General features: G+C 38.3%; 1 protein-coding gene across 4 annotated transcripts in view; it reads left to right on the top strand.

Moving 5' to 3' along the window:
- MAP3K7CL (MAP3K7 C-terminal like) overlaps positions 1-8,772 on the top strand; it is a 133,256-nt gene extending 124,484 nt beyond the window's left edge. For all 4 annotated transcript variants that reach the window (XM_062175766.1, XM_062175757.1, XM_062175780.1 and 1 more), the window contains one exon: positions 7,647-8,772. In XM_062175766.1, the coding sequence (XP_062031750.1) occupies positions 7,647-7,827 (181 nt within the window). In that variant the 3' untranslated portion in view covers positions 7,828-8,772. The remainder of the gene's footprint in view (positions 1-7,646) is intronic.
- Positions 8,773-15,022: the final 6,250 nt, after the last annotated feature.

Here is a 15,022-nt window from a genome sequence, read left to right as displayed (position 1 = left end):
TGTATTTTCTCTTTCCTGCAATATCTGATATGAGTAAGATGCATTCTGGGTAAGGTATGGGACTTGAATTTATTTCCCAACAATGGAGATGAACTTCCCAAGACTGACTGGGCTGGAAAGAGTGGAGAACAGTGCCTGGTTTGCCAAAAGATTTCAAAACACATTTGCTAATGAACTAATAGAAGAGTCAAAGAAGTGTCTCAGATCTTCACTTGGCTTGAAGAGACATAGGGATAGCCAAAGAATCTCATTTTAGGATTTAGTTTTATGTGAAATGCCAATATCAGACTCCACTAAGCTGTATAATTACATTTAATGCCCTAAATCATAATAATTTAGACTTTTTATATCATGTAATCACAGGCAGTCCAGTCTTTCAACTGGAATCTCATTCTCAGATATCCTACCACCTAGTCATCTGGCAGAAACTGGATTGAAAGGGACAGAATATTTACCTCTCCTCACTGAGAATGACTTTAAATAGGTTTCCTTTGCTAGGAAAGGAGGCTCCAGTCCAAACTCTGGAGAAGCAGAGGCAGGAAACATTTTGTCCTTCTTATCCTATCCCGGGATTAACTTTTTTCAGAGTGATTGATGGTGGGAATCTCCATTTCATTTACAGTGCTGCTTCTCAAAGGGTGTCTCTGTCTCTCTTAGGCCCCAGTCCCTGCCCCCATGACACTGGCACTATCCAGAGATGTTTTTGGTTGTATATGACTGGAAGCGGGAGTTGGTACTGGTGTCTAATAAGTAGAGACCTAAGATGGTGCTAAGCCTCATATGCCAATGTGGAGACAGCTTCCAACAAAAAAGCATTGTCTGCCAAAAATGCCAGTTGTGCCAAGGTTGAAAACCCTGCTTTAGAGCAAATCTTGCTTCCTCCTGCAAGGCTACAAAGTTGCCCTTTGGCTACCAAAAGATATTAGTGCATTTGTTCATGCATTATTCATTTCTCGGGTTTCGCCATCACAGTCTAGGTCGACCTTTGGAAATTCCAATTCAGTACCACTTATTATTCTTCAACCTGCTTAACGTGAAGGCAGACTTTCACCTTTTTGTTGTCTGGAAGCATATGTTCTTTCCTGTGCAGAAACGCTCATACTTGGACACGTGCCTCTCAAGAACACCCGCAGGGCAATCTAATTCCCTATCTTTAAAGAAATTCTCACTATGTTGAAGATATTTTATTATATTATTATCCAAAACTTATTACCTCACTGGAGCCAAGCAGTCTGGAATTTTGCATCTTCCAAGTAAAAGTTCTTAGTCAACTTTGAAATTTCCAAAGTTGTCTTCCAGAATAGAGAAATCTTTGTCCTAGTGATGAATCCACATTCCAACCATCCACAACATAACGAATGGCCTGGATTTTGGACTTAGTTTCCACAAAATTTCAAAGTTTTCTTTACCCATTCATTTGGACATCTCCTTGCCTCATCTGCTTTAACAACTAAAAACATTTCTAGGCCCTGACTTAAGATCAGATAGCCATTGACCTATAGTAGACTCCAAGGTTATGGCCTTCAAAGAGTTAAGCGACATTTGTTACAAGTTTTTGACTTCAGAAATAAGATTCCTATAACTATGGTCTTCTACACCCATATCACATTATATTGAAGGAAATGATAAAAATGATAGCCAAGAAACGAAAAGCCCACATTCCAGTTAATTATAAATATTGACTTGTTTTTCAGATCATCTATTTATAAAATCATTTCTATAGCTTCATGTGCCAGGGCTTAATTACGAATTGCTAATGGATGAGCATAAACCTGTCTATATAAATAGGTCTTGGAGAGAAGACAACAGACATTTTGACAGTATTCAATGAATATCTGTATAATTGCTTATCAAGTACATGAAATTAATTTAGAAACCTATCAATTGAGTCTTCTTGATTCCAGTAAAGAAGAAATTATTATTGACTTTCTCTAATGCAAAAAAATTGGACTAGACAATCTTGACCATTCTTTTTGGTTGTAAGATCTGTGGCTGTGTGATCTATTATCTCTGCCAGTCAAAACTAATAGAGATGGCTTTGCAAGTCTTAAATGAGGTCAGGTAACAAACTTGGAAAATAGTCATTGTTATACTCAGTGCTCCAACTCCCATCTTGAAGAATGACCATGACTGGAAAGAAACTCTGTTTCCATCTAAATTATTTGCATGACATAGATAATTTGAAAAGACAAAAATAGAACAAGAGTAGATGAATGAGTAGAGGATTTGGAGTGTGTCCTTTCTTACATTTACATTTTACCCACTAAATTTCTTTAATATAATTATGGGAAGACTTTTGGTAGTCAATATTTAGTTATTGTCATTTACTTTCTAAACTTTGCTCAGGGGCACATTTAATCAGAAGGGTAACCTTGATTGCTGGCCCTTTTTTTTAGCCAGACTGCTTTTTCAGTTAAATGGAACACTTGGAGTTTCTTTTTCTTTATCTTTAAAATATCAATGATCTCTGCCTTTTTCTTCAGTTATTCATCCAGCAAATATTTATTGTGAGCCTGTTTTATTCTAAACACCTTGGAAGAGCCAAAGATCAGCACAAGTCCAAGGAGCATGAATGTACACAAATCTATGATAGTTTATGTTCCATTTCTAACTGGGCAGAGCTAGATTTTTCTCAGTGATCATAAATTGGGTACAGAAGAAGATACATTGAGTATAGGAAGAAAACACTAGAACTTCTATTCTCATTTACTTTTTTTCCAGAATAAATTAATTTTGATAGTGTTACACTTAAAGAAAAGTTGGAAAAGTGTTATAAGAACTCCCATATTTCCTTTATTGGAATTAGCAATAATTAAAAATTTATGTTTCATTTTTTAAATATTTTATTTATTTATTTGAGAGGTAGAGTTACAGACAGTAAAAGGGAGAGATAGAGAAAAAGGTTTTCCTTCTGCTGTTTCACTCCCTAAATGGCCACAGTGGCTGGAGCTGGGCCGATGCAAAGCCAGGAGCTAGGAGCCAGGAGCCAGGAGCTTCTTCCGGGTCTCCTGCGCAGGTTCAGGCCAAACACTTGGGCCATCTTCTACTGCTCTCCCAGGCCATAGCCAAGGGCTGGATTGGAAGAAGAGCAGCTGGGACTAGAACCAGTGCCCATATGGGGTGCTGGTGCCACAGGTGGAGGATTAACCTACTATGTCACAGCTCTATATAGAGATATCTATATATACACATATATATGCGTATGAGTATATGAATGAAGATACAAATACACAATTCTGTCATGCTCTATCGCCATAAACACTTCTTTATTTTCTTTTTTTAAGAAATATTTATTTATTTATTTATTTATTTATTTCAAAGGCAGTTACAGAGAGGCAGAGAGAGAAGGAGAGAGAGAGAGAGAGACTGAGAGAGAGAGACAAGTTTTCCATCCCCAGGTTCATTCTCCAAATGGCCCCAATGGCCAGAGCTGGGCCAGGCTGAAGACAGGAGCCAGGAGCTTCATCTGGGTCTTCCACGTGGGCACAGGGGCCCAAAGACTTGGACCCTCTTCTGTTGCTTTCCCAGGCACATTAGCAGGGAGTTGGAATGGAAGTGGAGCAGCCGGGACTTGAACCAGTGCCCTTATGGGATGCTGGCACTATAGGTGGCAACTGAATGCACTATGCCACATTGCCGGTCCCTTAATGTGTTCCAAGAATAAGGACATTCTCCTGTTCAACCATAGTAGCAATTTGTCAGTAATATAATGTAATTCAAACTCCATATTTAAATTGCACCAGTTTGTCAATAATGCCTTTTGAAGCTCTGTATCTTTTGTAGTCTAGAATCACACATTGCATTTGTCATTTCTCTTTGGTTTCTTTAAATATGGAATAGTTCTTAATATTTCTGAAGATACAGGCTAACAATTTTGTAGTGTTTCCCTCAATTTGATGTTGTCTGGTGCTCCTCATGAATAGATTCAGTTATGTATTTTTGGCAGGAAGAGCACAGAAATGATATTGTGTCCTTCACAGAGCATATATCTACTTATTTCTAGAAATATCAAATTGGGTCACTTGCTTAAAGTGGTCTTTCAAGTTTCTTCAGACTTGTTGTCTTTGCAGTTCATAAGCAATGGGCATGTGTGTATATGTACACATACATATATGCGTGTTACTTTTGATTCCTGTTATCTCATTATTATTGTTTTTAATAATGTGAACATATATATGTATTTATGTGTGTGCATATGTACATATACATATATACATATGTGTTACTTTTGGAAAAAAAAGTAATGTGGATTCACTTTGAGATTCCACACTAGATTTTCACACAGTAGTTTTTAGTATATAATTGTATCCTATTACATCTTTATAATGTATCTAATCTATTAGCATATGTATAATTTATGAATGAATATACAGTGTGCCCAAAGTATGTGCATGTGTGTATGTGTTTTAGCTAATAGTGTTATACAAGGAAAAGTGAAAAATGTTAGAGACCTGACTGAATGAGATGGTCAGGTTATTTTCTAGCTCAGGAATATTGAAACATTACAGGTTGAGTTTTTGATCAGGAAACCCATTAGGCTCCCAGTGGCTCTGGACCTATTTCCAATAGAAACTTGAATATTGTTGTTTTGCAGGAATATATACTCTGCTTTCTTCCCTTCATATTATTGAAGAGAGAAGAGAGGCTTTTAGAAATGTGTCAAGGCCGGCACCATGGCTCACTAGGATACTCCTCCGCCTGTGGTGCCGGCACCCCGGGTTATAGTACTTATCGGGGCGCCGGTTCTGTCCCAGTTCCTCCTCTTCCAGTCCAGCTCTCTGCTGTGGCCTGGGAGTGCAGTGGAGGATGGCCCAAGTGCTTGGGCCCTGCACCCGCATGGGAGACTAGGAGGAAGCACCTGTTTCCTGGCTTTGGATCAGTGCGGCGCGCTGACCGCAGCGGCCATTGAAGGGTGAACCAACAGAAAAAAGGAAGACCTTTCTCTGTGTCTCTCTCTCTCACTGTCCACTCTGCCTGTCAAAAAAAAAAAAAAAAAGTGTCCAACGCTTACCCTTAATGGTAGAGCTAGAAACGTGCCAGGGGATTCCAATTCAATCCCATCAAGGTGGCATGTACCAGTGCCATCTTACTTGTTACAGTGATCAATTTAAGTTCATAATTGATAAAAAAGATAGGATTAAGTGTCAAAGGGATTACATAAATAAGACCAGTGTCTGCAAATAATTGATAGAATTAAAAAGGAGAGAATGATTCTACATGGGAAGCGGGATACACAGCAGATTCATAGAATGGCAGATGTCCTAAACAGCACTCTGGCCTCAGAATCAGCCCTTAAGGCATTTGGATCTGGCTAAAAAGCCCATGAGAGTTTCACAGGCAAGGAAAGCCAAGACACTCTGGCAAAAAAATGACCTAAATGAAAGATCTCTGTGAGTGAGATTCCAGCGGGAAGAACAAGCCATCAAAGAAGGAGGTACCTTTCTCTTAAGGGAGGAGAAAACTTCCACTTTGACTATGGCCTTGTCTAAATAAGATCAGAGGTGGCAAACTCAAGAGACATCCATAGTCTTGGAAACTCATGGCAAGAGCCTCGGGTGATTACTGATGCCATAAATAAGAGTGTCAATTGTTAAATCAACAATGGGAGTCACTGTGCAGTTACTCCCCATGTAGGATTTCTGTCCTTAATGTGTTGTACTATGTGAATTAATGGTATAACTAGTCTCAAACAGTACTTTATACTTTGTGTGTCTGTGTGGGTGCAAACTGTTGAAATCTTTACTTAGTATATACTAAATTGATCTTCTGTATATAAAGATAATTGAAAATGAATTTTGATGAAGAATGGGATGGGAGAGGGAGTGGGAGATGGGATGGTTGCAGGTGGTAGGGAGGTTATAGAGGGAAAAGCTGCTATAATCCAAAAGTTGTGCTTTGGAAATTTATATTTATTATATAAAAGTTAAAAAAAGAAATGTGTTCAACAATAATCATTGAATGAATCATGAATGAATGTAACAAAGACAATATTTACATGTTTTGTATATAAGAAGGTTGTTCTTATTTTGTAATAGGCATGTAGCACTGTTCCCTGAGAGCACAGCCACAGAGTCCCAGGAGTTTGGAAGGTGGGAGGAGCCCAAGAAGAGCAGGCTTGGGACTGGACACTGATGGCAGTGTGTTCCAACTTCTGTGACATGTGTCTTGCACTACTATTTACTCATCACTTTCCTTTAAATCAGCTTTACCTAGATGTTTCTTCTTCCTCCTCTTTAGGGTGAAGAACACTTAGTAATGTTTTTCAGATACACAGATTTGTAGATGGGTTTCCTAAAGGAAAGAGTTTTTATTGCTGGTGTTAGCATTAGATAACTATGAGTAGTGCCTAAATAAAGCTTTGTTTAAGAAATTTTAATTTCTTTAATAATTTTAAAATATAAATCAACACATTAAACCTATGACTTCAAAGATCTTGTGAACTATGAAAAGATTAATATTTATGTAAGGTAAGGAGAATTCTGTTAAGTCTAGGCTAGGTTAGGATTAACTGACCCACATAAGGGGAGTGAACCTAATATCCTTTTGGGTTCTCAGGTTCATTAAATCTAGATATGGACTTTAGATATGTACCTACTTATTATGTTCATTTACATTAATGAGGTGTTGAAAATTATGTACTGAAATTAAGACATTGTCGCTGCAAGTTTCTTCAAGCACTTTCAGTTAGTTTTTCCAACTCTAGTCAGGCCAGCACCAAATGTAGATGCAGTGTTTTATTAATTAGGACTGCAACATCATTGACCCTCAGTGTCTATGGTTCTGTATTTCCGAATTCAAACAAACCGAAATTGCCTACTATAGTTATTCCTATATAGCTGTGAACTGAACATGTGAAATATGTGAAGACATTTTTACTTTGTCATTGTTCCCTAACCAATACAGTGTAACAAGTATCTACATAGCATTTATATTGTATTAATTATTATATTAACTAATTACTTATAAGTAACCTAGAGATTATTTAAAGTGTACAGGAGGATTCCATAGGTTACAAGCAAACACGATGCCATTTTACATAAAGGATTTGAGCATCTGTGGGTTTTGGTATCCTTGGGGGTCCTGGAACTGACCCACTACAGATACTGAGGGATGACTATATATATGTAAGGACTCAGAAATGACTTGTAAAGTAATAATCCACAAAGATAGAATTGGATGCTTTAACTCAAGGAAGTCTAGTGAAAATAGAACATGCAGATACAGGAAACAAAGGCAGATGAACTGATTTTCAAAGGCAAAAATTCATTAAGAGGCAACTAAAATTTCTCCTTCCTACTGGACACTAGGCAGCACCTTAAATCATAAGCTGATTTTTTTTCTAAATTAGATATAATTTTTACAATTTATCATACTCTTAAAATGATCTTTCTTTTTGGACTATTGAAGAACCCATGTGGCTTTTTGTGTATGTTTAGTACTTTTGATGAGTCTAGTAGGGGTTCTAAAATAGAATAAAGTGATTTAAACCTTGTAAAGCGGGACAAACAAAGACGATGGGAATAAGTAGAGGTGGGTAAAGATGGAAGAGCTGAAGGAAACATTTTGTTCCCATCGTGCTATGGCGTAATTTAATGTGTTTGCCTTGCATTCTGTGCTTCTTCCTGCCCTGCACCCCGAATCTTCAGAAAGGAGCTCATTGCCAAGCTGGACCAGGCAGAAAAGGAGAAGGTGGATGCAGCTCAGCTGGTTCGGGAATTCGAGGCTCTGACGGAGGAAAACCGTACCTTGAAGTTGGCGCAGTCACAATGTGTGGAACAACTAGAAAAACTGAGAATACAGTATCAGAAGAGGCAGGGCTCGTCCTAACCTGAAGTTGTTCAATGTGAGCATGAGAGGTTGGTGGCTGCACACACTGGCCAAAAGATTTTTATTCTAAAGGGATAGTGAATAAAGCCTATTGCTTCTCTTTATTATGCACACAGCACATGTCTAGAATGAGTTTAGTACTTGCCAGCTTTGAGTCTGCGAGAAGGGTTATTTTCAGTGAGATTATTAATGCTGAGCTATTACCAATATGTTTTCAGAGTTCATTATTCTTTTCCAAAGATACGTATTTGTTTTTACTTAGGAAAATATGATCATACTGTCCATCAGGGTAGAAAATGATAAAAATAGTCTATTGACTGATCCTGTTAAGAATCATGAGCTGTGAAACACACTAGGAAGATGCTCTCTGTAGTTCCCCATCTGTGTATTTTTAAATTTCATGCCTTTAACATTTCAAATCTGCCCAAATCTTAACTGTCAGAAACTTCTCTGCATCTATTTATTATCACCAGAGTCAGCTTTAATCCTTCAATGATTGATTGTACTAAGAATAAATGGTTGCATATCGTAAAAGCTTTCTTATGAAAATAGAACAGAAGCCGTGTTTGTGCCAAAAGCTCATCTGCCAGTGCTAACTTGTTATGGCAGTGCAGAAACAGAGAAGGCTGCCTCTGCTTCCCACTGTGTCAGCTCACAGTGAGCACCTCTCCTCTGCTTGCATGTGCTCTGGGGCATGGCAGAAATGGAAAAGGATTGTTTGGACTTTACTCCGGTGAGTTCCCATGAAAACATCAGTGACATTGTAACTATGACTTCGTTTTGAACTTAAGGAGCTATTTTAGATCAGTAATAACTAAAAGGAACATGTGAGGAAATGCAGGATGAACATGTTTTTCCTCCTTGTTCTACCTGTCACCATATTTTCCCAAATCGATCTCTTTGTTCTTTGTCCATTTCTATTCATGTAACTTCTTTTTCATTAAACATGGATCAAAATTGCCAATGTGTAGTCTGTTCTGTTCTGAACCCTCCTTAAGCTTAAAGTTGGAACTGCCTAACCCTGATCAGAATTTGTTCTTGTCTGTAAGAGCCTGAAAAAAGAAGTCTATTGGAAAGACTGACTTAAAAAATATTTATTTGAAATGTGGAGTGATGGGGTGGAGAGAGAGAAAGAGAAAGAGAAAGAAAGAGAAAGAGAAAGAGAGAGGGAGAGAGGGAGAGAGAAGGGAAGAGGGAGAAATGGAGAGAGGGAGATAAATGATAGATGATAGATGATAGAAACTTCCATCTGCAACAGCCAGGGTTGGGCCAGGCCAAAGCCAAGAGCCAGAAACTCCAGCTAGGTTTTCCACACGGTTGGCTGCTACCCAATCTCTTGGGCCATCATTTATTGTCTTTTCAGGTGCATTGGCAGGAAGCTGGATTGGAAGTGAAGCAGCTAGTGCTTGAACCAGTACTCCCATATAGGATGCCAATCAGCATTTAATTCACAATGTTGACCTCAAGATTGACATTTTAAAAAGTTATTCTCATTTTATTTGAAGACAGAGAAACAGAAAGACAGATACTGCTTCATTCACCCAAATGCCCAAAATAGCGAGAGCTAGTCATGCTAAAGCCAGGAACTTGGAACTCAGAATGAGTCTCCCATGTCATTGGCAGAGACACAGAACATAAGCCATCATTTGCTGCCCCCCAGTGTTTGCATTAGCAGAAAACTGTGTTGGAAGTGGAATAGATGGGACTTGAACCCAAGCTCTGCCATATGGGATGTGAGCCTCCCCATAGTGTCTTAAAAGCTGCGCCAAATGCTTGCCCCAAAACTGACTTTCACACAACCAAACTCAGCGTTCGACTACTAAATATGATGCCTTTGTGCTTTGAGGTATTTGTCCCAAATACATGAAGAATATTTCACTAAAACAACAAGATGACCTCATATAGATCAGTGATTTCTAACTGGTAGTGATTTTGCCTACAGAAGCCATGTGGCAATGTTTGAAGACATACTTTTTTTTTTTTTTGCCATGATCAGCGTGCAGGGATGGTATTGGCTTCTCGGGGGTAGGGGTCAGGGATGCTACCAACCATCCTGTAATGCACAAGATGGCCCTTCCCAACAAATAATGATCTGGCCCAACATGTCTATAGCACAGAGGCTGACACACCTTAGAGTGAATGAATCGATCATATGGGCTCTTTGGGAAAACTCCAAGGGTGAGCACATTGCAGGTTCCTGGGTTTCTTGCATGTGATGTGGCATTTGGAAGGCCCATAAGCCTCTGGGTCCTCCAAATCTTCATTTGTAAAGTGGAGACTTCTGACAGATTTCCAATGTTAATGCTGTATGAGCCTATTCACCCCCATGTAGCTTTAACATTTGACCAAAGATGAAAGTCCTATGTTCTGAAAGAACCTTTTTATTTATTTATTTTTTTTTTTGGTAACTCTCAGGCCTATAAACACTAACATAATGGAAGTAAGGTTTACTAAATTTATACAAATCCAGAGTTAATACAATGGGAGGAAGAAGGGTTAGTTACTAACCTCAACACAAGGATTTGTGTTTGGTCACCTTCTCTGATTAGGGTTGTATATATTTATAGAATCCAAGCAGTCATGGCCCATTGTAGTAAATAGCAGGCAGGGAAATATAGTTTCAAAATATCTGTTCTACCAGAATGAAAATAATTTAACAGGGTGAAAATATTTGAGCACCACTGGTATTAAACAGTCACTCAGTTAGAAGTTTCATATTTTTGTTAGTCTCAGCCTGATTTTATAATGTGTTTCCAAATGATAGATATTTGTGACTCAAAAGGAGCGGTTTCTTAGGTGTGTATGTTTTAAGCAGATTTTTTATTCATTAAAGCATGAAAACATCATTCACTTTTATGCCAAGTCATTAAGGCAAGTCAGGGAAATATAAAAACAGGATTTCTTATAAACCTCATCTTTTCATTCATTTGGCAAATTTTCACTAATCTTATTTACCACATGTTATCTACATAACACAGATCATTTAAGTATTTTGTATCTTTAAGCATAATTACAAGATTCTTTCTATAGCAATAATGACAACATTAGAAAGTATTAAAAATGAACACAGAGCTTTATTAACATGAGGATGGAGGTACTTGCTTTAGAGCTAGGATTAAAAGAAAACAAAACACATTATAGTCTGAATTTGTTCTCAAGAATTTGCTGTGTGTGGGCATTCACTTTGTGTAGACATGAAAAGAATGTGCTCATGTGTGACTAGACGTCAAATCTCTCTTGATTTTGACAGAGCCTCTTTCTTTCTTTTTTTTTTTAACTTTTATTTAATGAATATAAATTTCCAAAGTACAGCTTATGGATTACAATGGCTCCCCCCCCCCCCATAACTTCCCTCCCACCGGCAACCCTCCCCTTTCCCGCTCCCTCTCCCCTTCCATTCACATTAAGATTCATTTTCAATTCTCTTTATATACAGAAGATCAGTTCAGTATATATTAAGTAAAGATTTCAACAGTTTGCCCCCACATAGCAACACAAAGTGAAAAAATACTGTTGGAGTACTAGTTATAGCATTAAATAAGAGTGTACAGCACATTAAAGACAGAGATCCTACATGATATTTTTAAAAAATTAATTAATTTTCTATGCCATTTCCAATTTAACACCAGGTCTTTTTTTTCATTTTCAATTATCTTTATATACAGAAGATCGATTCTGTATATACTAAGTAAAGATTTCATCAGTTTGCACCCACACAGAAACACAAAGTGTAAAAATACTGTTTTAGTACTAGTTATAGCATCACTGCACATTAGACAACACATTAAGGACAGATCCCACATGAGATGTAAGTATACAGTGACTCCTGTTGTTGACTTAACAATTTGACACTCCTGTTCATGGCATCAGTAATCTCCCTAGGCTCTAGTCATGGGTTGCTGAGGCTATGGAAGCCTTTAGGGTTCGCTGACTTTGATCTTATTCCAATAGGGTCATAGTCAAAGTGGAAGTTCTCTCCTCCCTTCAGAGAAAGGTACCTCCTTCTTTGATGGCCCCGTTCTTTCCACTGGGATCTCACTCGCAGAGATCTTTCATTTAGGCCTTCTTCTTTTTTTTTTTTTTCCCCAGGGTGTCTTGGCTTTCCATGCCTACAATACTCTCATGGGCTCTTCAGCCAGATCCGAATGCCTTAAGGGCTGATTCTGAGGCCAGAGCGCTATTTAGGACATCTGCCATTCTATGAGTCTGTTGTGTCTCCCGCTTCCCATGTTGGATCCTTCTCTCCCTTTTTGATTCTATTAGTTAGTATTAGCAGACACTAGTCTTGTTTGTGTGATCCCTTTGATGACAGAGCCTCTTTCTATATGTCATTCTGGCACCCTGTGCTTGGACATATTATTAATGCAGTATAAATAAGGAATTCAAAGAACTCTGGAATCAGCAAAAATTGTTATACACTTAGCAAGTGCAGGACAGAGCATATTAATAGAGGATGCAAAAATGAACGACATAAAGACTTGAAGATAACCAATCTGGCATCAGTGCATGGAATTGGTGGCATTAGATGGAGAATGGAGGCACAGGGAATTGTTAGGAGGCTAAAAGAAAGGAGTGTGCAAAAGTATTAGAATGGTAGCAATTGAAACAGACTAACAGGCTATGAGGGATGAAAAAAGATAATGAGAAGTTGAATCCACATGTCTAAGGATGATTACATGTGTGATTGAAGCAAGGAAAATGAAGCAGAAATAGAATTTCATGAGCCCCTTATGCATTGGACTATACTGGGTGCCATGTACAGGGAACATTATTTTATTCTTATAACAGTTTTCCTCATTCTCCAAAACCAGGCACTAAGGGTTCATAATTTGGACAGTTTCCCAGAGCTGGAATTCAAAGACAGTTTCATTCATTCATTAAATGTTGATTTAATTCCTATGCTTTGTCAGGCTTCCTGGAAGGTGCCAGGGCACAACAGAGAACCCTAAAAATGGGTCCTGCTCTCAAGGAACCTTAGTCTGGAAAAGGAGATAGGCACTTACCTAAATACTCTCATGAGTTAGTTTTAAAATATGTCCAAAATTTTTCTCCAAAGGTAGAGCCCAATTTCTCTCCCTTTTGGTATGAGTCAGACTTAAGGACAGGTTTTGACAAATGGAGGCAAACACAAGCAGCAGTAGGTGACTGGTAAGACGTCATAAAAGACACTGGAGATTCCTTGTCACCTGTTCTCTCCTGGATTCCTCACTCTGGGCTAGCCAGGTGCCATATTAGACCCAAGCAGGGCAGTGGAGAGGCCCAAAGAGTAAGGAATTGAGGTCTTCAGCTACCAGCCACCCAAGTGAACTTGGAAGCAGATCTGCCAGTCCCAAGATGGACTTTGAATGGGTAAAGCCTGGCTCCCATCTTGAGTCAAATCTCAGGAGACACACTGAGCTAGAATCACCCAGCTAAACTGCTCTTCGTTTTTGATTTCCAGGAACTTCAAGATGACAAAATGTTTTCTTGTTTTAAACTATCAAGTTTTGGGGTGGTTTGTTATGGAGCAATAGATAACGAATATTTCAGCTAAAAGAAGTAAGGACTAAACGAGAAAGAAACATAGTCTATGAATGCACATAAAAAAGGGAATCTGAATGAGATAAGGCAGTCTGGGATGGTTTCCTTAAGGTACTGACTACTGAGCTAATAATAGCTGATAGATGAGTAAGAGCTAAAGAGTTGAGGAAGGCAGATGGAGGAAAAAGATCTACGCAGAGCAAAACCATGTTCCAAGGCCCTGTGGCATATTCAAAGGCTTGAAAAAGGCTGACATGGCTGAACAGGAAGACATAAGGAAGATAGAGTACAAAATAGTATTGTAGAATAAGGAAGGATCTTGAAGACCATGTTAAGGATTTTGGTCTTATCATAAATGCCAAGAGAAGCCATTAAAGAATTTTAAACATGTTGGAATGGAAGTTTGGCCTAGTCTTTGAAAACCTAGTTGATAGGCCTGCAATCTGCATCAGAGTGCACGGGGTTTGATTTTGGCTCTGTTCCTAATTATAGCTTCCTACTAATGTGTACCCTGGCATGGACCAGGTAGGTGATGCCTCAAGTACTTGGGTTCTTAGTCAATACATGGTAGACCTGGGTTATTACATGGAGCATAATACATTAACACATAGACCTTTGTTAATATATGGGAGCAAGGTCCTAACTCCAGCCCTGGCCCACCCCCACTTGATGTGGGTATCTGGGGGAATGAACCAGTCAATGAGAGGTCTTTATGTCTTTCTAATTTTAAGCATGATATAGTTGTAGCATTTTCTCTAGTAGGATAAAATGTCTTAGGAGTTTTAAGTTATGGCTTTTTAAGTTGCTTACTTAGAATGCTAACTAAGATTATTTATACTGTACGTATTTTGACAGGTGATAGATAAATAAAGATGACAGATGATTGATAGAGTGATAATAGTGATATTACATCCAGTTTACTTGTAAAATCATTTAAAGCCCTTAGAGAATAACTAAAACTTCAGCAGTATCAAGTGATCCGGCAAAATTTAAGGCAGACTTTGTTCACCTCTGCTGTTACCACTAACATTTCATTTGATGCCACCCTACATCTTGCCTTCCATGAACATTTCTACAATCCACCTGTTTCATAATGCTTGTCTCATGTTACAAAGTTTTCCAGCTCAGAACTGGTAACAAAAGATTCTCAAACAATAAGAACTCTTCAAACAGTATTTTTTACCTGTTTTATTATTTTTAAAGAATTATAATAATCAGAGCTGGAGATGCAGTCACATCAAATGTGAACTTAGAAAGGGGAATGTACAAAGACAGAGATTAATAATCCTTGAGGCAGATAGCATTAACCTTTAGATCATCGACATATCTTTTCAGTTCTAATTGTCTATGTTTTAACCAACCGGGAATATAATCTTTTATTTCTCGTTGTTGCAACAATTGCTCCCTGGAGGGAACATGTATTATACTTAAGAGTTTCCAGTGATTGTATTACAATCCTAGCCCTTTGGTTTTGCTTCCTAGGACTTTGAAAATGTACTTGGTCCCTGTGCACTCACCCTTTTTGCAAGCAGCTGTCACAGGGTTGGCTTTTATGAGCATGGATCATTGAGGCTGTGATAATGGCCATAAAGTGATGGCCTGAGTCACACAAGTTGGAAAACATCATTTCTCCCTAAGGAACTAGACTTTAGAGACTTTGATTGGTTATTTTTGG

The sequence above is a fragment of the Lepus europaeus genome, chromosome 2 (genome assembly GCF_033115175.1).
Source record: "Lepus europaeus isolate LE1 chromosome 2, mLepTim1.pri, whole genome shotgun sequence".
NCBI classification, from domain to species: domain Eukaryota; kingdom Metazoa; phylum Chordata; class Mammalia; order Lagomorpha; family Leporidae; genus Lepus; species Lepus europaeus.
This window is presented reverse-complemented; position numbering and strand designations above follow the sequence as displayed.